The 23,144-nt window shown below is 42.7% G+C and overlaps 1 protein-coding gene and 1 non-coding gene across 4 annotated transcripts in view; both read right to left on the reverse strand.

Moving 5' to 3' along the window:
• Positions 1 to 15,689, reverse strand: part of CCDC91 (coiled-coil domain containing 91) — a 190,928-nt gene extending 175,239 nt beyond the window's left edge. The window contains exon 1 of one of the 3 annotated variants that reach the window (XM_020785791.3): positions 15,480 to 15,689. In XM_020785791.3, the coding sequence (XP_020641450.3) occupies positions 15,480 to 15,674 (195 nt within the window). In that variant the 5' untranslated portion in view covers positions 15,675 to 15,689. The remainder of the gene's footprint in view (positions 1 to 15,479) is intronic. The other 2 variants (XM_020785792.3, XM_078394143.1) reach the window with 2 other exon arrangements.
• On the reverse strand, positions 1,458 to 1,619 carry LOC140707870 (U1 spliceosomal RNA). Its single transcript, XR_012088027.1, has one exon. It is a non-coding gene; the product is annotated as a U1 spliceosomal RNA (small nuclear RNA).
• Positions 15,690 to 23,144: the final 7,455 nt, after the last annotated feature.

The following is a 23,144-nucleotide window of genomic DNA, read 5'->3' on the forward strand; positions in this document are numbered from 1 at the left end:
CCGCCGCCCCGCGCTGCCTTCCCTAGCCGAGATCGGATTCCCAGGAGCCCAATCCAGGCTGGGGAAAGCGGCGGGGGGTGGCTGCCAGCGACGGGGACAGGGTGGGTGGGGGATCCCAAAGGATTCCAGGCAAAAGCCTGGAAGCCTTCGGGACCCCTCCACCCTGTCCCCGCCGCCCCGCGCTGCCGAGCCCAGGATGCCTGACAGGCATCGGATCTCCCCACCTTTCCCCCGCGGCTTGGATCCGGCTTGGATCCGACCCGCGGGGGCTACGCCGGGTATGGCTGGACTCTAGGGAGTGCAGCCATGGCAGGGCTAGCCCCCGCGGGTCCGATCCAAGCTGCGGGGGGAGGGTGGGAGAGCGGGGGGATCCGGATGCCTTTCAGGCATCCCGGGCTCAGATCCCACCCGCCGCCGGTTACCCAAGGCTGGGTAACCGGTGGCGGGTGGGATCCGAACCCAGGATGCCTGACAGGCATCCGATCTCCCCACCTTCCCCCCGCGGCTTGGATCCAGCTTGGATCCGATCCGCGGGGGCTACCCCGCGCATGGCTGGACTCTTGGGAGTCCAGCCATGGCAGGGCTAGCACCCGCGGGTCCGATCCAAGCCGCGGAGGGAGGGTGGGAGAGTGGGGGGTCCGGATGCCTTTCAGGCATCCCGGGCTCAGATCCCACCTGCCACCGGTTACGGCATCGGATCCCCCCCACCCTCCCCCCGCGGTGGTCTCAGAAGGACCCTTCGGAAGGGTCCTTCGAAGGCCACCGCAGGCATTTTCCCCCAGCTGAGTGGCGGGAGCGCTCCTTTGGAGGCTCCCGCCGCTCAGCTGGGGGAAAATGGTGCCTATGGGGAAAACATCGCAAAGTGATTTTTCCCCATAGGCACCTTCATTATACAATCACAAAAGCGATGGCATTTTTGCCATCGCTATGCGAATTCGTCATTAAACGGGGCACTCGTTATACGAGGCACCACTGTATTTGTTTGTGTGTTAAGCAGAATATTCTACTTTTCTTTGGTCACTATTAGAACAAGAGAAACACGAAAGGGGAGGATTGATTACTAAGAAAAGTAGAAAACAGCTAATCTTCATTCCAGAGTTTTAGCCTGAGGTTTCTTAAACCCCCATTCTAGATTGAAACTATAAAATGGAATAGATACCGTATTTTTCACTCCATAAGAAGCACTTTTTCTCTCCAAAAAGGTGGGAGGGAAAGTACATGCGTCTTATGGAGTGAATGCAGTAACCCAGGGTTCAGCCACCACCACCCAAAAGCCTCCCACTGCCATGCTGGGAGGCCTCTGAACTGGCAGCAGAGACTGCTTGCTGTTTGGACCTCACCATTCTGCACTGCTAGCTTTCCAGGATCTGCTTCCTGCAGCCCACCTGGAAAACCAGCAAGGCAAACAAGCCTATGGCAGCAAGCAATGCAAATAGCCAAAGACCAAAGGGGAAAAGAGTGATTCTAGAAAAACCAGAAACACAGTCCCCCACTTAAGCAGCTGATTTTCCCACATTTGGGGAAATCACAGGGGTCAGCTCATCCAAAGTGCAATAGATGAGCCTTACCCTGGGAAAATCACTTTTATAACAATGGTATCTCCCCTGCCAGGTCTGAGTTTGAATGGCCCCTAAGCCTCCTGGCCCTTTGTGTGCCCTACCCTCCAAAGGCATGGTGACCCCCGGCTGCATCTCCTGATCAGAACAGGGCTGCACAGCCCTAATCCCGAAAGAGGCCAGGAGAGCTCTTCAGTGTTTTGGGGTGCCCTGCAGGACCCCCATCAGGGGCTGGATGTTCCTCCCCCAATCCTTCAGTGCACAGATATTAGCATATCTGCCTGCTTGCATCACCCAATTGGCTTCTCTATTGGAGAAGCAAAGCAGGAAGGAGGAGTCTCTTTCCCTTCACCTTCTGCAGAGAAGTTAGACCATGTGACCAACCAGACATGTGGAGAACCAGAGAGAGAGAGAGGACAGAAACAAAAGCTTCTAAAATTGCCAGTAAGTTTAATAGGCCTTAGAATGGCGAGGGGAAGATAAAATTACTACTGAGAGCCTGCTGGATGAGGAAAAGGTGGCTAGATATAGCTGTCTGTAGTTCAGAGCTTGGTAGTAAGCTGCATCACTTCCCCATAAATTAAGCCTAAATACAAGTAATTTTGCAGATACTTAAAACATGAAGGGACCTGGGGGGCGAGGCTAATGTGTATTGTTAGCCAAATTTCATTCTGAAGCACAGAATGATTAAAAAGGCACTGAGCACATGCAGAATAAAGTTCAAAAGGGAAAACAAAAGGGACCTAACACTCATTTCCTTAATATATTACCACTAGGGCTACAGGTTTTATTTGGTGTATTAGCTTGCCACAGTTGTTATGGACTCATCAGGAGCAAGGCAATTTGAATTGCAGAGGGCAGATCTGAATTACAGATCTGAATATGTCAGAGTCAAAGTAAAGCTTTGAAACCTTGAAAATTGGTTTAAGAACCCAACATTTCATAAATAGCATTTCACACGTACACACACACAACTAGAAACAGAAATTTTAGTAGTATTTTTGTGTTAACAAAAGCTGCATGGTGTCGCTCCCCGTTTTTATTGGTTTTTCTTAATTGTTGTTCTACAATATTGCTGGTAGATTTTATCTTTTCATTGTGATTCCCAGCTACTGTATTTTATCCTATTGTAGTCTCTAAAATTGGACAACCATCTGTCAGATCTGCTCTGATTTGGATTCCTGCATTGAACCAGGGGTTGGAATTGATGGCCTTATAGGCCCCTTCCAACTCCATTATTCTATGATTCTGTGCTGCTTTGAGATTATATTTGTAAAAGGAAGCAGGCAGTAGATGTGGTGATGAATAAGGGGCACATTTTTCTTGCAGAGTATGGGAACTCATTCTACCAGTGCAAAGCAGAAAAGGCTAGCATATAACATTCCTTTTAAACTAGAGGTAGTAAAATATGCTAAGGAGTATGGAAACAGTGAACAGTGCAGAGACATTTTGGGCCTCCTCATCTGAAAAAAAAATGATTAGAGAGTGGAGGAAACAGGAGGATCAGCTGCAAAAAGCTGATAAAAGTAAGCCCACTTTCTGCGGACATGCTGCATGCTGCAAAGTAAAGAACTGAATGATGGAGAGAGAAAAAACTTTATTGCTGTAAGGAAGGAAGGGAGGAAGGGAGGCAGTGGAAGTGAGGCATGCTTTGCTGTTTGCTTACACCTGTGCTGGTGGTGATTTCTTCATCATAGCTCTTATTGACTACCCAGCAACAATCTGTTTATTCATCTCTTTCAGTGCAATAACAATTCATTATAAGTGTTAAAACTTGAGATGGTAGTTCCCACTCATTGTGTGTCATCCTGCTGTAGAAGTCTGCTTCATGATTCTCCTCTTCTGGTACATGTATGACTTGTGAAATGACATGCTTGAGAATACACCAGTCCCAAAACTGTACTGTTAGTAGCAAGGAAGACATGGATTTTGTTCCTCCTTGGTGGTTGATATAAAGCATTGTAGTGTTGTTGTCTGTGGCTATTGGAATAACTTTGCCAACTACAAATTGTTCAAAAGCTCTCACTGTGTTGTGCACTGCAAGAAGTTTGAGGTAACTGATGTGACAACATCTATCTATTGCTACTGCCTTATGAATTTGCCAGAATATTTTTTTTCCGGTTTTCCTCTCCTAAAAATGAGGTGCGTCTTATTTGGAGGTGCGTCTTATGGAGCAAAAAATACGGTAACTGCGAGCCTCCGGATATTTTTGGACTAAAGCTAAGAACAGAAGGTCTACTCCTAGTACGTACATAAGCATTCTATAGATAAGTCCACCAAAAACTTTAGCATCCCAGTGAGCTTAGCAAGATCCTCTTGCAGTTTTCTGGAGCCTAGAACAATTTCTAGGAAGGGGGATATACTGTAGATTAAAAGATGGAAGCTCATTTGAGAGAAGCACTAGGAAAGCAATATGGGAACTGAAAGTATAAATGTTTTCGCCTTATTCAAAGCTTTAGTGGGGAAATAAAAATTAACCTCTCTAATTTTCTCCACCCTGACTGCCTTGATTCTAGCACCTAGAGCGGTGGCTTCCAACCTTGGGTCCCCCAAAGTTTTGGGGCTATAACTGCCAGAAATCCTGGTGAGCACAGGTAGTGGCAAAGGTTTCTGGGAATTTTAGTTCAAGAACATAGGGGGACCGAAGGTTGGGAACTACTGACCTAGAGTGTTTATAATTGTTCCAACCATCATAATCATGTCTGCTACAATTACTATAACAATCATATATAAACCTATATACACCAAGTCTAAAAGCAAAACTCAACAACTGAAAGAGAAAAAGAATCTCTCCAGACTCCCCATACTTTTGATAAAAGATCAAAAGACATATTTACATTAAAAGTTATAAACAATCAAAGGCTTAAAAACACTAAGATAGTAAAAAAGTAAAAATTGAAAGATAATATATACATTTTGCCTAAAACACAGATGAAATTAATCTAATACTTTAAGAACATCAGATCAGATTATTCTCAGCTTTTGAACACCCCCTTCAAACCTTGCAACTTCATCTGTCATGACTTGTAAAATCAGATAGCATATAACACAATTTTAACTTCTATTGCCACTAGATATAGTTCCTAACAGCCTACACGATATACAGAAAAATTACTTTGAGGATCTTTGGGGCACCCCAATTATTTTGTCTTAGATAGCTAGATAGATTTTCATTACGCTTTAAAGATACGTTTGGGGTGCTGTGACTACACAGAGTACACAGAATAAATGAAAATTATTTTGGAGGCCATCGGGGGAAACACTATTTTTTGTTCAAGGGGCACAAAGATGTTGGCAAGTTCCGTTCAAAAAAGGACATTTTAACTTACACTGTGAGGGGGACTCCAACTGATCACTGATCAGGCGCCATGCAAGCTGGAGGCAGTTTGTACTCCTTGGATGATTTGAATGAATACAAAGGTGAAAAGAGAGAGGGAAGACAGAGAAACCAGTGTGCAAAAGAAATAAGGAGTAAGCAGAAAAGAGACAGGGAAAAGGGACAGACTCAAAAGATTTTAACCTAAGCAACACCAGGCTAACTGGCTAGTAAAAAATATACTAGGAAAGTAGTAGGGAGTAACTAAACTGCTACAAGTGAGGAAGGCTCCAAAGATGTTGTCAGGATTTTAGTATGGATAAATATATAACAGAGAGATATAAAGAAGTGAGTGAAAGAGAAGGGGGGGGGGGCTCCTGGCAATACAAGCTGCCTGACAGGAACGAGCCTCTTCAGCATGCGGTGAACTCTCCTTCATTAGAGGCTAGAGAAGATCCCTCTCTGAGGGAGACTTTAACAGCAGATTTCTTGCATTGGCAGGACGTTGGACCAGATCAGGAGCAGGCAACGTCCTTGGGGTCAGTGGCTATTTTTGCAGATTGGCTAGCAGCTCAAGGGGCATGAACAAAGTGGGAGATAGCCAAAGCGACAAACTAACTTTTTGCATTAAATATTATTTAATTTCTGAAAACCAAAATCCTTTCTAACTCATCAAGCGAAACTCATTTACTTTAACTTTTTATGTACTTTTACTATTTGTGATGGAGTGGTTAAACTGCAGTACTGCAGCCAAAACTCTGCTCATGACCCGGGTTTAATCCCAGGTAGCCAGCACAAGGTTCACTCAGCCTTCCATCCTTCCAAGGTCAGTAAATTGAGTACTGTACCAGCTTGTGGGGTGGGGGAGACAATGTACAGCCTGCACAATTAAACTGTAAACTGACCAGAGAATGCTTTAAACACTATGGGTGGTTTACAATTTAATTATGCCATTCCCAACACTTACTTTCAGAAGTGTCAAAGAATCACTGTAGTTCTGGTGTCTAGATACACCTTAACGTAATAGGAAGGAATAGACTGCAATGAATTAGGAAGAAAATCAGAAACCAGGCCGTATAATTCTGAAATTTTCTTAATGCAATCAAGGCAATTAAATTACACAACACAAATTTTATATAAAATTTATCAGTGGGTCCCCCTTGACCTCAAGGAGATGCTCATTAGACCGATCCATAAAAACTTCGGTTTTGGCGGAGGACAATATTAACAACTAACAACCGGTCACCAATATTCCTTTTATTAGCAAGATAGTGGAAAGAGTGGTGGCTGACCAGCTTCAGGAACTTCTGGAGGAAACCAACACCCTTGATCCATTCCAGTCTGGGTTCAGGCTGTATCATGGCACGAAGATGGCATTGGTTGCCCTGGAAGATGACCTTTTGAGGGAGGCCAATAAGGGCAAAATGGCCATGTTAGTCCTCTTTGACCTGTCAGCAGCCTTTGACCACAGTATCCTTCCGGGGAGGCTCTCTGGGTTGGGGATCAGAGGTCCCCTTCAAAATATCATTAAAAACATGGTTATTTAGATAGGCTTTCCTGGATTTTAAAACATCCTGATACAGTACAATACTGCTCTTAATAATGAACATTCAACCCTTCGCCATCCTTTTATTATGTTATTTTTTAATGTATTTTGTTTGAGTTGTTTTTATATTTTGTTTGGGTTTTATTGATTGTTGCTGGTTTTCTTCTATTGTTTTCATTACTGCTTTTGTAAACTGCCCAGAGTGGCCTTGGTAGCCAGATGGGCAGTATAAAAATTAAGTAAATGTATTAACAAATAAAATATAACAAATAAGGCAGCAAATTCCACTTAGACATACAATGGCTGAATTTTTGTTCTTACATATTCCACAGTGTAAGGCTCATTATGTCACCAGCTGGAACAATGTTTTGGAATTTAAGCTTTTCCTCCTTCTGTCCTGCATCCCCCCCATAGATTTCTGCTCCTGAAAGTAATTAGCACCCACAGGGACTTGGGGAAACAGCAAAAAAGTTTATTTTAAAAAAAAAATATTCCCAGCTGACATAATCAGCCTTATATCACAGAATATATCTCAGTCTATAACTTAAAAATATTAAATTAAATAAATTAAAATTACAAATCACTAGATATGCCTTCCAACTTTTCTGTAGAATATGCATCCAATACGAAAGTTCCAAAGATCTACCAAAGAACCACTTTGTGTGTAAAGCTGTATGCAGTGCCAACTTATTCATGCAAACTGCTGGCATTTCAGTATTTTTTTTCAACCTCAGCACTGAACATAGCAATAGGGAAAAGTACAGGAGAAAGTTGGTAAACAATCAAGTAGTGACAGCAATCAAGGCCAGACACATTCAGGGCAGAACATTTCAGAAAGAGAATGAAGGTATCTTAGGTATACAGAAAAGCATTGCTGGACCAAACCAGAGGTCTACTATTCTAGCATTCTTTTCACACTGTGACCAATTACTTTGCTATGGGAAACCTGACAGAAAAGTATGAGTGCTATTACATTCACTTCACATTCCCTAATAAAAGAATACAGTGGCATGTACTTTCATTGGTACTGGCACTATTACAGTGCCATCCTGGCTATAAGCCACTTATGGATCTAGTGTCTGTATACAAGCTTCACCAAGCACATAACCCTTTCATAAACCATTCTGGAAAGGCCTGAAGATTCCAAGACACCAAGTCACTATACAATTACTAGAAAGTCCCATAAACTTGAAGAAAGCTATGATGTTAACTTTGGCTCCATCACATGATGAGTTATAACATGCAGAAGGGGAAATCCGCACTAACCAGGAAAGAAATATGACTGAGAAAAAGTACTGTTACTCATATTAACCTGTTCAGTATTTCCATTAATCAACCTCTCCTTCAGTAATACTCCATTTAAGACAACCATAACAAGGGAAAATAACAATGACACACAAAAAAGATCCAGTTGTAATATAACACAAGAATAAATAAATTCAACACTTTCAGAGATGAATGCAACAATGCTGAAAGCTCAACATGCACAGGGTTCAACATCCAATGTTTAAACACAAACATCTTGATGAAGCTGATAAATCATGTGAAAATATAGACATGTAACATAGACCAAATGTATTTTCAGTCATAGATTGGCAGTGGCTGTGGTTTCCAACTCTGGCAAGGTAGATGTGTACCGATCTTTCCCCATATACTGTTACTTTTGACTATCATTGTTGACTGATGTAAAGGGAGCAATTTGTTAATCTCTTGGTTATTAGGATCCACTGCTTTTTATGTTTTATCCAAGGAAATAACACTTGTCCAAATAAAATTAAAAAGCCGTTTTTAAAAGCTATCATTTGACATGTTTCGGAGACATTCCAAAGGACCTCTTTCCAATCCTATATGCCAGTTGGTATGGCACATATATCTAGGAGGACAGAACTGCTGGATAACTCAGTGGCTTAGGTGTCTGGCTATGGAGCCAGGAGTTGGGAGTTTGATTCCCTTCTTGACAGGGGCTGGACTCGATGATCCATAGCGTCTCTTCCAGCTCTGCAGTTATAAGATTATATATTATTATTATAGCTGTCCTTCTGTGTGTGCCCCCTGCTACTGAACCCCAGCTGCTATCCCACCTCCTGGTGGCTCCGACAACCCATTTTAATCCTGAATTACAGAGACATTGGCTAAAATCTTGGCACTGAAGGCTGAGAGATGTTCTTCTAGATCAGTGATGGCAAACCTTTTTGAGCCTGAGTGCCCAAACTGCAACACAAAACCAACTTATTTACTTCAGTGTCCCCACTGTAATTAAACCTGAATACCGAGGTTTTAGTTTAGAAAAAACAACTCATAGTTATTCAAACTAATCTTTTGTCTTTAAAAAACACAGTTAATAGAGCTTTCAATGATAATTTTTTACTGAAAAAAACCATCAACTCTAGTTATGAAAAAAAAATTAAGTAATACATTGTACACATAGCCCAAAGCCAGGTAATTTATACAATTTTTAAAGTAATTGTATTTTTGGATAAGGGATACTCAACTTGTGATATGATTATACGCCAGACTGAAATTGTATGGGGCAAGCCTTTCTCCAGCTCCTTTCCCTGCTTCTACAGGTGTTGGATTAGTAAAAGTAAAAGTCAATCTGTGTTAGTATGAGCAAGATAAACAAGAAAACTAAACTTCCTTAACACATTTTAAACAACTCCCAAACTAGTGTCTGGGACTGCAAACATTGCAGTAGGTAAAAGTTTGCATTTGGCATGCTTTTGCACAATTAATGGGATTTGACAGCACACATGCAGCATTTGGGTCATCTGCTAGTTTGTTTCTAGCTGCTCACAAGCATAAGATGACCCAAACAAAGTAAGAAGAGCAATCCCAAATGCTTTCATTGACTCAAAATTTACTGAAAGCTTGAGTCAACCTCAGGCTGGCTACATGAATTCTTTGAACTCAGATTGTGAGCAGAGCCTTCACTGCGGTACTGCAGTTTAACTACTGTGCCCCTGGCCCACTTGAGATCATCTGCTCCAAAATTTCTGCTTAAAAGGAACTCTGTTTCTTTCCTTTTTGTCTTTTCGTTTTGTTCAGCTTGCCCCCAATTATCTGTTTGCATTTATTCTCCTGAGGCTTATCTTTTCCTCACCATATCTCTTCTTTGACACCTCCATTCTTCCTTACTAAGAAGGGTTTTGCTTCTTAGTGGGTCCATATTTTTCATCTTCCCAGTGGATTATAATTGAAGTGGTACCTTGCCTTCTCTGTAGTAATTTATTTATCTTCACTCTTGGTGGTAATTAAACAACACTGGAGAATATGCATTGCCCAAATATCCTACAGAATTTATTATACTTGATCAGCCTAGAATAGCTACACTTGACCACAGTTCAGGAAGTTACTCTTTTGAACCAGAACTCTCATAACATCTGGACAACTACAGCTGATGATCATGTTGACTGGGGAGTCTGGGAATTGTAGTGGAAAGAAATGACTTTCCCAAGCTCTGAATCTGACTTAGGACCCATGCAGACCAGTGTCTAGTTACCCCAATGCCTTCTCCCCCACTATCTTCCCTTGCAACTGCTGCCCCTCAGTAATTTATTCACAGGTACAGTGCCTCTGGAAAAGGAGGTTCGGTTTAGTCCTTTGTTAGGAACTGGGCAAAACCTGTATCCAGGAAAACAAAAACGGATCCTTCAATGGGGTGAGAAAATATCTATTTCCCCGATTCTGGCTACATTGGCACTGGCTGTCCATTTGTTTCCACACTGCTTTCAAAGTGTTGATGACATATAAAGCCCTAAATGGTTTAGGACCTCAATATCTAGCTGAACGCCTCCTCCCACCTAGATCTACCCGAATCATTTGCTCTAGCCATGAAGGGTGGCTGAGGGCCCTAACACCAAGGGAGGCTCAAAGAGAAAGAACAAGAAACCAGGCATTCTTGGCAGCGGCCCCTCACCTCTGGAATAGTCTGCCCCCAGATATCTGCCTGGCCCCCTTGCTTGGTGTTTTTAAGAATAAACATAATACCTAGCTCTTTAGTCAGGCTTTCCCTCCAGTCATCACCTAATGACTCCATTTTGAATTATATTGTCACTGCTGTTTTTATTTTATTGTATTGCTTTTACTTTTATGTCTTATTGTTAGCTCCCCAGAGTAGACTTCGGTCTAGATGAGTGGAGTATAAATCGAATAAATTCTGTTTTCATACACTTGAACAAAATAATCACTATAATAATTGCTATAATTATCACAAATCTGCTGCTCTGTGGTTCTGTCATGGCGTAAAAGATGGGCACAATGCTCAAATCCTCTGGATTGTTACAACATGGATTTGCTACTTCATGTCACTGGCAAGGTCTGAACACAGGGATGCAATGTATGGATTTGATCTTCATGGATTCTAGAGGATTTTTTCTCCATGGAAAATCATTCAGAGCAGCTTATTTAGTGTCTAGCCTCTACATGGAATTCTTCTGAAACTCAACACACTTGGTTTTTTTTCCACCAATTGTGTTCTGTTTACACTGCATCATTAGAATCTTTAGATCTAAACAGTTTACACATATTGATAGAGAAGCAACTGAATGGACCTGGTCTGGTTTGTTTTCTATTCATGGAGCCAACTTTTCTTTCATTTTATCCTTCACAATTGTCCTCCTCCATTAGTAAATCTCACCCCTAGTCTGATAAGTAATCCTCTGTTGCAACACTTTCATCAGTCCCTGTTTCAGATACGGGTGACACACCCCTCAACTTGCCGCATATTGCCCATCTGCCATTTCTCACGTTACAGAACCTCGCAGTGGCGGCATTTCACACAGCCACCTCCTAGAGGAGAAAAGCATTGTTGCCCCGCTGTTGGATTCAGTTGTGCAAACTTCATTTCCGATCATCCTCAGGGAAGGAGTTGGGTTTCTTCCCCACACCTCCTCTTTTGTATTTCTCTGTCTCCCCTCCCCTGCTCAGAAGCAGGGTGTGTGAGGCTTGTCCGAGCATGTTACTTCTGCTTTCTTAGCAAAAACCTGCAAAAATTGAGACGGACTATTTTCTGAGGTTTGGCTGCCGCCAAAGGGGGGAGGTAGCAATCCAGCAACTTATGGCTCACGTGCCCACAGAACGGGCTCTGCATGCCAGCTATGGCACGCATGCCATAGGTTCACCATCACTGTTCTAGACAAATGTGGTCCATATCAAATGGCACATAAGAGTTAAAAGCTGTGCTTTACACAAGTCTCTGAAGCATCACTAATGATTTGCTATTAAAACTGATAGTTGAAAGCAATAGAAAAAAATAGAAACGATAAATTACAAAACACTTTACTTGATCATGCATGATCAAGTATTTCAAAACAAAATACAAATGTTTAAGTACTTTGACCTAATCCATGTGATACTCACACAAATAACAGACACTTCATGAATGAATGTGACTACTTGAGTCAACACTTCACTGATTTACTCTACCTAGGCCTAATAACTGGTTTTCACCTACAGGTCTTAATGTGTTGGTTCTCAGGATGGTTATGAATACATCAGACAGAGAATAATACATTTATTCAGTAATACCTATGGTGAATAATTCTAGGTCCCAGATCCGTTTTGCTTCTGGGCTCTATACATACATAGGCATCCTTCAGTCTCAAGAGACTATGGTAACATACTCTTTATGGAGGACTTTGACACTGTATCCAAAGCTGGAGTGTCCTCTCCAGAGCACGAAGCCTGGGTAAAATAATATGGAGGATAGGCTGTTACCCAAGCAGCAATTCCCTCCTCTCCACATCGCTGAAATAGTCCAATGGAAAGGCAAGAGCCAATACAACTGGTTCCAGCGATGTTGCAGGAGTTGTCAGAACGACACGAACTGCCTCCAGGACTTCGGCTCCAGATTTTGCCTCAAAGTTTACTCCTGAAGCCTTTTCCAGTGGCATGAAAAAGTAGATTATAGCGACATGAGAAAATGCAGGCTTGCAGAGATTGAATACCATGTCTTTCACATATCTTTCTTTTTCTCATTTCAGCTGTATAGCATGCAAATCTTACTTGCAATACACCACTGTGTATATTTCTACAGGCTGGACTGCACACAGTGATTCACCATGTGCTTATTTAGATAAGAATTTCTTCTCTCTAGAACTATGGAAACTTCTCCACCATTCAGATTCTCTAATTCTGGACAAAACTCCAACTAACTGCAATTCCAAATTGCTATGTGCACATCTGCAAACAAAAACAGATGCTGTTTCAATTATATATACACATGCATTATGTCTAAATTGCCCCACAGACATTGCATTCATCCCTGAAAGTATCCATCAAGTTATGGGAAAAAAATAATGTGCCTGTTCTGATGTATTTCAAAATCAATTTTGGGAGTTCTCTATAACCCTATCGGAACAGATGTTGCTGTTTAGTTGTTAAGTCGTGTCCAACTCTTCATGACCCCATGGACCAGAGTACGCCAGGCCCTCCTATCTTCCACTGCCTCCTGGAGTTTGGTCAAATTCATGTTAGTAGCTTTGATGACACTGTCCAACCATCTCGTCCTCTGTCATCCCCTTCTCCTCTTGCCTTCACTCTTTCCCAACATAGGATCTTTTCCAGGGAGATTTCTCTTCTCATAAGATGGCCAAAGTATTGAAGCCTCAGCTTCAGGGTCTGTCCTTCCAGTGAGCACTGGGAATGCTAGAGGTTGCCAATTCCAAGGCCGTCACTGATATGTTGGAGAATTTTTTCTCAAGAACAAAAAGTAGCATGAAAACAGATCCACCTCTCAACACACAAACTTAAGCAAATCAGACCATGGATTTTTTTGAAATTCAATTCTGCCGCATTTGATTGGCAGCTATTCTCCTACATCACAAGTAGAAGATTCTCAAGGCAATCAATCTCACATGGTTTTAAATCAGAGACAGCAAAACCTCATGGAATCAAAAGATCCTGTTCTACACTGACCTGCATATGTTCCAAACAAGTTATTTTCTCAGTTTTTATTTCAGTCCACATGCATGATAGCATGCAAGCCCATTACAGTATTTATTGTCACTCACAAAGGGCAATATAAACCATAGCTCTTCACTCCATTTCAGTACATGCCATTTGTCCTTGGATGTATGCACATACATGTGTGACAATCTTCCATCACTGACTTTTCTACGTCTATTCTGTTTGAATGCACATGCAAGCAAGTAGACATGCACATACACATGCAAATATTGGAGTCTAGATGGGGGGATCTGTCTGTCTCACAGCTATTTTAGTTGACTGATCAATGCAGTGCAACAGTGATTGCACCATACAACTCTGCAATTAGAGTTATAACCATCTTCAATATATTTTTATGAAATATTGCCTTTTAGATATTCTGAATGAAAGGAAGAAAAAAGTTATTTTTGAATTATTCAGAATATTATGAAACAAAAAAAATCCAATAACTTATTGGGATGGACGCACAGAGAACTGTTTGTTTTAAAGTATTTTTATACTGTTACCATCCATAAAATCCACAATCTCTTCCTAAGTTTATGTTGCTACAACAGTGTGGTTTCCAACTCCGCTGAAGCTGTCCTTCATCACCAACTCCATACAACCCTCTAGCCACAATAAAGTGCACACAAAGTTAAGAAAACCAAACCTTGGGAAATCCTCTTTCCATTATGCTTGACACTGGTACTGACTTCTTTAACAGTACAGTGTGGAGGAAAGAGGAGCCAAGAATAATTTCTAAATGATAAGTTGTCCAGACTTCAGCCTGCCTAGCTGCAATCCATGCATAAAGAAGTTTCATATATATCACTTTGCATGTGACCTTTCTGAACACTGGATTATCACTTTTTGACCCCACAAACTCTTTGTGGATCAGATCAGGTTGTAAGCAGTAGCAACCTGCCCAAAGTACACCCAAGGAGCAGTCCCCATCCAATATTCTACCCACTACGTTCCACATCTGTTCCAGAACCAGCGGGGAAACAGTGACAGCTGCTGAACAGTAATCATGTTCAGGGATACCACACATTAAAAGACATATCTCCTCAAAAGGAAGAGGGCATGGCCAGTTGTTTGCCCAGAAAGATCACCCAAGACAGCAGCTGCTTCCTCCCTTCCATGGGATAATGAGATGAGGGAGGGATAGGGGTTGCCATCTAAAATGCTTCAGGGCTCTGTCACACAAAAAAAGTCTGACTCCTTGAAGTACAGTATGCCTGCTTCTCTGTTTCAGACTTCACAACTTTCAGATACATGCACTTCAACAAAGTGTCAAACATCATGAAATGTCTCTCATTGACCAGTTGCTCAGAAACCAAGCAGCGCCTGGTTATTCACAGCAGTTAGTCCTACTTCCTCCTGCCAAGAGCTCCATCATCAAGGGCTTCAGAATCAATACTGCAAGAGTGCAAAGCAGGGTGCGAGCAGGTGATAGGGAGCAGGTCGCACCCTTCCTCTCTGTGATGGTTCACCTGCCCTCTCCTTCCGGACGGAAGCGCAGGCAGGAGAGAGACCTAAAGGGAGAGCCCAAGCCAAGCAGAGGCACAGAGAAGCCTTGCTCGCTCCCAGCGCGGGGGGGGGGGGGGGGAAGACAGGGGGGGGCTTCTGTAGTGACTGTCCCTGGCCTTGGCCCGGGAAGCACCCAAGGGGGGGGGCAGGGAGAGGAAGGCCTTCCCCCGCCCTCCCCCTGGGCTCAACCGCCTTCGCCCGCAGCTGCTCAAGACAGCCATGGTGGGGAGAAACTCCCGAGGTTGCGTGGAGGGGAGGAGGAAACCGCCCAGAAGGGAGCAAGGCTTCGTGGGAACGAGGCGGGTTGCCGAGCCCACTCACCCCCCCCCCAGGACGGGCCCTCCACCGAGAGAGTTCCGGGCTTCTCGAGGAGGACGCGGGAGAGCCGGCGGCGTCCCCAGAAAGGGCAAGAGACAGCCGGGGCCCACAGAGGACCCCGGAACCTCCGAAGCCCTGCCTCGGCGGCGGCGCAGTGGGCAGAGCGCACCCCAACCGCCTCGCCTTGACGACGGGAGCGCGCTTAGAGGAGATCCCCGGTTTCCTCACACACTGGGAACCAAATTAAATTTAAAAAAAAAACCGCACTCGCCCATCCCCCCCTCATTACCTGGAGACGCGCCGGGTCCGAGCTCCACGCCACACCCCCTCCACGGCCCTGATACGCATGCGCCGCCCTTGGAGGTTCCGCCCACGTCCTTGTCACACTCCCTGTTTGGCTCCGAGGAAGGCCTTGGCCGGGCGATAAGGGCTGGGCGTGCTCGTGGGAAGGGAGAGGGCGCGAAAGGCGTCGTCTGCCGGGCATGGGTGGCGCACGCGGCCGCTCGCCTGTTTGAAGCCGCCTGACGACGCCGAGAGGCGCAGTTTGGAAAGACGAGCCTTTCCACTGACAGCATTTTTTTCTTATTTCGCTTGCTCTTTTATTGGCAGGTGTTGAAGGTCCCGGTGACTAAACTGTCTTCGGGCGTGAACTGCATTCAAATCTGTATCCAAGATTCCTTAACACCTTTTAGAGTGATCATCTGTATCAAGCAGTATTTTTTATTTATCATTATATGATTAAAGTTTTATAGCATTCTGCATTTTATGTATTTTATATTTTCTTGACCTTCATTCATTTGCCCGAATTCCTTACTATTGGTCATCCTCTTGATCTGGAATTTTTTATCATCCTGTAATATGTTTTATTGCCTGTGTTGCATCCCATAATTCGAGGCCATATAATAGAGCTGAGAATACATTGCAGCGTACAAGGTAAATTCTTAAAGTTTAAAGTTTGAGTTGTATTGATACATTCTCTATCCTACGGAAATTGCTTTGGCCATCTCTTTTCTAGCCTTTATTTTGTGACTGAGGATTCATTTAACCAATTTCCAAAATACTTTTATTTATCAACATTTCATTTTTATTTTGGATCTTTAGAAGCATTTCTTGGGTTGCTGACTTTACCAATTAATGTCAGCAACCCAATGTAGGTAAAGGGGGCCATTACTGAGACGTATAAAACTATTCAGTGGATGGATCAAGTGGATAGAGGGAAGCTCTTTTCCCTCTCATGCAATACCAGAACCAGGGGACAGCCACTCCAATTGAGTGTTGGGAGAGCAAGAACAGACAAAAGAAAATCTTTCTTTACCCAGCGTGTTGTTAGTCTGTGGAACTCCTTCCCACAGGATGTTGTGATGGCATCTGTCATAGATGCCTCTAAAAGGGTACTGGACATATTTCTGGAGGAAAAGTCCATGGCAGGTTACAAGCCACGATGGGGATGTATAATCTCCAGGCTTAAAAGAATGGTTCCTCAAAATGCCAGGAGCAAGGGAGGAGTATCAGCGGACATGTATCTAGTTGTCTCGTGTGCTCCCAGAGGCCTCTGGTGGGGCCATTGTGAGATGCAGGCAGCTGGACTAAATGAGCCCTTGGCCTGATCCAGCAGGGCTCTTCTTATGTTCTTATGTACAGTGGTGCCTCGCAGAACGGTCGCTCCGTAGAGCGACGAATCCGCGCAACGGTGCCGTTTTTGCGATCGCAAAAGCGATCGCAAAACAGCACCTAAATAGGGCACAATTCACAGAGCGAAGGTCGGTAAGCGGTTCACTTACCGACCTTTGCTTTGCGCCCCGCCGATCAGCTGGTCGGCGGGTCCAAAATGGCCGCCGTGCGACCCCAAAATGGCTGCGTGCAGCGTTTTCGCGCCCTTGGTAAGCGAGGGGAGGGCGCGAAAACGCTGCCGTAACAGCCGAAATGGCTGCGCACAGCATTTTCGCGCCCTCCCCTCGCTTACCAAGGGCGCGAAAACACTGCGGCCGGCCATTTCGGCTGTTCCGGCGGCCATTTTGGACCCGCCAGACAGCTGATCGCAGCCATTTTCACGCCCTCGTTCAGCGAGGGGAGGGCGCGAAAATGGCTGCCAGCCACCCGGAAGCATTGTTGAACGGTGAGTATTCAGCCCAATTGGAACGCATTAAACACTGTTTAATGTGTTCCAATTGGTTTTCTTGCGCCGTTCAACGATGCTTTCACACAGCGAGGGTTAATCCAGAACGGATTAACCTCACTGTGCGAGGCACCACTGCATTATGAACTTAGTTTTCATAACAATCATTTTAGACTGTGTTTATCACTTATGTCATTGTCTTTGTGTAACATTTTCATACTATCTAAATTGTCAAAAAGTTATTGTACCATTTGTGTATCAGATGTTATTGAGCATGTTACCATTGACAACAATAAAGATATTTCTTGGAATACAAATTGAAAAGCAGTGGTACATTTTTGTACAGACCATTTCTATGGTCTTGGTTATCTGCAGCAACTTTCACTGTGGTGTGTTGTTGTCAGTACTGATTGCCAATTATATGAATCTTGAAATAAGACATTTGTTTATTCCTAACAACATCAGTTTACTGTTTTAGCTTCTTTTCAAAGGTGTTTTTATAGCCAGTAGACACAGGCACTTCGTATTCGTATTAGATATGAAGCACGGCACGAAGGTGGTGCGGATTCCCCCCGCCCCAAGCCACTAATCGGGATCTGCACATCGCTGGGGTCCTTCTTCAGCAGTGGTGCACCAATCCCTCCAAGCAGCTGGCTCAACCCTGCCTCCCAGGCAGCCAGCTGCTCTGGCAAGGGCTTCTTGCCTGGATTAATGTGCTGCTGCCGAAGGATCCCAGCAACACATGGAGCCCCTCTCATGTGTGATTGTCCCCCCCCCCCAACAGGCAACTCCGCCCCTGCACTCAGGGTTCCCTTGTGACTAGAACCAAAGGGCTGGAAACAATCACTGTGGATGAGCTGAAGACAACAAATGCTGTGCTGAGGTGGATCTTGGTTACTGGCTGAGCTGCTGTATCTTTCAGCTGCTGCCAACATGTTGGGGGAAAAGTAGCTGCTCTGAAGGTTTTTTCCAAATAAGGAGATGAAGAGATGCAAAGAATTTTAAAATGCTAAATGTCTGCCCGTCAAACCAGTTTTTAAAAGTCACAGGGAAAACAAGACCACCATAAAGTGTTTTAAAAAGTCACGGAGAAAACAAGATCTCAATAAAGTCTTCTTCAAAGTAGACAGTCAAGTAAAAGAACAAGAAGAAAGAGATAAAAATACTTTGGAATTACTACATGATGTCAACTGTTTCCAGCAGTACTTGTTTGCCCTAATAAAAATTTTCAGTAAGTGACAGAGTTTGGAACAATTTTTAGTAGATGGAATTTATTATTTATTTTATTTATATACAGCCCATTAAAGCACATGCTACTACATGCAGTTTACAAGTTAAAACTTACAAATCTCAAAGACCCCACATGGTAATACATATAACAATACGGCAATTTTTAAAAATCCATTTAGTGTAACTACACAGACATAAATGGCAATGATGTCATCAGTCTACAATGTTCATTTCATTTCAAGCATCTTGTTCCTACCTCCCAAGGTTTCAAGGCTCCTTTTCAGGAATTCCCTTTTAGTTAGGGGAAGCCTTTGGCAGCCTTGGGATGTGGGGAGCATTTCATCTATCTATCTATCTATCTATCTATCTATCTATCTATCTATCTATCTATCTATCTATCTATCTATCTATCTATCTATCTATCTATCTATCTATCTATCTATCTATCTATCTATCTATCTATCTATCAATAAATCACTACTGGTGGTCCCAATTATGTGGCAGCTTTGAAACCTTCAAGTGTTTTAGTCAGGTGGATGATGTGGAATGGCAACTGATGGGTGTGTGTAGATCCTGCTTCTTTGGGTAAGACTGGCCTCTGGTAGACCACGTCTGATAATGGAATGTGTTTTTTTAAAGGGAAGCTTTGAGGAGCACACTAATATTTTGTGGGGGCATGTTTATTAGTAATATTTTGCCATATGCGGAATTGTCTCTTGAAAAGACATTTAAATGGCAACTCCCTCTCTTTTCTACCTGGGTGTGGTTTCCTTAAAGATTTAAACAGAAGTCTTAGGGAGAAGTTGTCTGATTTATTCAGTGAGTCAAGAATATTGTACTGCTGTTGGCATATACCGAGATAGACATTTGGGAAAAAAATCTCATGTTTGTTTGTTTTTTAAATTAACATCCAAGGGACCTCTAGGTTTGATCAGAGATAGGAGTGAAAACTGCTTAACTCTTTCTTCTACTTGTGCAGATTTCCCAATCAACCAATTTTCCTCCCCTGTATTTTTTCTTTTTTTTTTTCCTGTAGAGGTAAAAAGTAAATTCTGGGGGTAGGAGATTAGGCAGTCTGGGGTAGAGGCAGTTTTAAATGGGAATACAGCTGGGTGTGAATCTTGTACAGCCCTTCCCCTGTCTTTCCTCAATTCCAACTCTGGTTTGGAGCAGCTGCTTTTCATTAAACTTTTTTTAAAAGGTGCGAAATAATTACACATGTCTTCCTGAGCAACAGATGCTCTGATACTGACATTCCTGGAGGGCGAGTGGAATATAAATATATTGAATAATAAATACACAAAAAATAGAAGAGTGGAGAAGGATTTAATGCTTTTTTTTCTTGGAAATTATCATATGTGATATAATTTATTGTCAATAAGTAGATATGTTTTAAATTTACATTGCCTTCTAAATAGAACTGGCAGACAAAGCAAGGTTTTAAACATTCCTTGTTTTTGGTAAATATGTGCTAATGTCTGGTCTTCATTAGTGGCAGGGGTGCAGAAATCAGGTGTCCTGTGTGTTATTAATATAATACAGTAGTCTTTGCTAAGGCCTTTCCCACACATCACTGGAACCTGGCAACTTATTCTACATGATCTTGTATCCCAGTAGAAGATCTTAGACACTTTACAAGATAATGACCTCTTCCTTCAGGCAAGGTAGGTGGTAGGTTCCTTCCTACCACAAACATTAATACAGGAAAATAATAAATAACAAGAAGCCAACAAGAAGATTTTCCAGTGTTAGAAGCACAGTTACTTTTTTATGCTCAGTAATGTATATAAACCCCTTCATGGATTGCTGAGGCTCCTTGGCCATCTGATGAGAAGAGAAGACTCCCTGGAAAAAAGACCCTGATGTTGGGAAAGTATGAAGGCAAGAGGAGAAGGGAACAACCGAGGATGAGATGGTTGGACAGTGTCATCGAAGCTACCAAAATGAATTTGACCAAACTCTGGGAGGCAGTGGAAGACAGGAGGGCCTGGCGTGCTCTGGTCCATGGGGTCACGAAGGGTCAGACACGACTTAACAACTAAACAACAACAAATGTATATAAAACTCCTGGAAATGGGTTCAGTGGAAATATATGTTTTAATGTGCACCATTAAGTATGAGCACCTCTCAGCTGCTCAAAAATCAATTGCCATCAGTGTCAGTAAATCTGGGAATGCAGTTCTATGGGCAATTATGTATGAAGTCTCCTTAGTACTCTTAGACTTTGGTTTAGTTATATGTGCAGAATAAACTATGAAAAAGCTGAGAAATTGAGGAGCATGGGCTGTGGACTTCTCTTGAAAAGTCAGGGTTTCTCTCAGCACCTGGGAACAGTGGGGTAGACTTTGCCAGTAATGGAATGGAAGTACCACATACATTTATCTTTTGTGCAAAGACTTCAAGGCCAAGTTGGCTTGTTCCCTGGTACTGTGCTAACTGGAAAATGATCTCAGCTGTGTGCTGGTAGGCGGCAGAAACTACGTGTCTTCCTGAACATTTGATGGAACTTAAAGCTTAATTGGCAGACTATCTCAAAAGGTCTAGAATGTGATGTTTAAGGCAGAGCAAGGGCTTCAGAAGTTATTTTAGTTGGCTTAGTTATCTTTTAGAAGATGCTATGCTCTGTTGCTCTCCTGTTATGCAATGTTGGGAGAGATGCACTCTGTGCATGCTCCAAGACTATGCTGATGATATGCTAGTGTGTAATTACTAGGTGGTTTAGATAGTTTTCTTATTTTCTGATATGTTTCTCTATATTGCTTCACCCTTAGACTCTAATTGAATGTTTGCTCCAAATAATTTTGATACTTTTTTGAAAGCTTTTGAAACTTTTGCCTTTTTGACTTTTCCATCCAGTCTGTGGCTAAAATGTCTGTGGTACTTAAACCAGGTTTTCCTTTGACCAGCTACTGGGAGTTTGTAATTTTGTGGGTGTAGTGGCATTTCTACCTTGCAGGGTGGTGTACTATTCTTAAGCATGTAATCTTGTGGACTTTTTTGAAACTCCCTGATCTGTTTACTCAGATCAGACTAGAGTGTTGGGAGGTACTATGACCAGACAGGTTCCTTAACCATAATCATATTTCATTCTGTTTGCTCGCTCACGACAGAATCAACCACTCTAACCACTATGACTGAGTGGTTAGAGTGGGACTCCTTGAACCCAGTGGTCTGTCACATTAACCAACCAAGGTAGCCAAACCAGACATTGAGAAAAAATAAACATCACAGTTGGTCAATACCTTCGTGAGGGTTAACCAAAATATTGCAGAATTATGCAAGCTTTTTAGTTTTCTAGAACTCTTCCTCATGCTAGGCAGTTCCAGAATGAAGTTGAGAAGAACAAAAAAGTTCAGAAATTTGGCTACTTGTGGCTATGACGTCTGAAAATAAACTCAATCCCAAGGTGGAGGTTGTAGACTTGAATTAATCTCTCCTTAGTTTGTGGGGATGAAGTTTCACCTAACAGTGACCAGACTCCTGTTGATTTCATACAGCATAAAGGGGCACAATTACACAAGCAAACTTGCCTGTGTCATGGGTGGTTGTCATGCTCCTCAGTGTCTTCTGGTCAGGGAAGCAGTTGTGTATCTGCTCTTGTACACTGTTACGTAATGGACAGCAGGCAATGAAGGAAAATCCACTGCACAATTGCCCTTCCACATGATATTTTTCCCATAGGATTTTGACCACTATGTTTTGGGACAAAGAATTGCTTCTGACCTTTGCATTTCAGAAATGGAGGCCAATAGCTGGTTCTTGGTCCAAGAGTGTAGTATGACCTGGCCTGATGAACTGTTATAACTTTATGTTACACTGGTGTGAACAGGATTTTGCCCAATCATTGCCAGCTCGTTGTCATTTAGTCATGTCCGACTCTTCATGATCCCATGGACCAGAGCATGCCAGGCCCTCCTATCTTCATTGCCAACTAGAAGCCCCTGAATGTTTGCTTTCTACATGTGTTACAGAGCAACAGGGTTTTAGCCTTTAACTACTACAGCATACTAACTGTTACAGTGAAGTCTGTATGAATTTTATAATAGCATTTATTTCTGAGCATACTCAAGTTCTCAAGTAGGAACAGCTACCATTGTTTTAGTTCTACATGGTATAAACTGATGTAGAACTAAAACAGTGGTAGCTGTTCCTACTTGAGAGGTGAATTAAAGTTCATTGTGTCCAGTTTATATAATGTAACAGTTTACTAAAATCTTAGTTTTAGTTTTGGAAGAGGTAGCTGTGTTAGTCTGTGCAAGCATATCAGGCAAAATTGAAAGAAACAAAACAAAAGAAACTTGTGGCACCTTAAAGACTAACTATTGAATTTTAATGCAAGCTTTCGTGGACGTGGTGTTATTTTTAATGTATTTTTAAAATTATTTCTTTCAAACTGGCATATTGATATAACAGTATTACAGATGAAAAAATAGTAATAAAACAGTGATTTTCTACAATCTGTGGAAGCCAGACAGAGGCTCCTCTTTCAGTAAATTTGCCTTCCCACATGAGAATACATGAAGATCAGCTTACCACTGGATGGGGGAATGTACGACAGGGGAGTAAACACCCCTCTCTGCACCATAAGCCCTGAAGGAAAGGGGGGAC

Source organism: Pogona vitticeps, chromosome 5 (assembly GCF_051106095.1).
Source record: "Pogona vitticeps strain Pit_001003342236 chromosome 5, PviZW2.1, whole genome shotgun sequence".
Taxonomy (NCBI): Eukaryota; Metazoa; Chordata; class Lepidosauria; order Squamata; family Agamidae; genus Pogona; species Pogona vitticeps.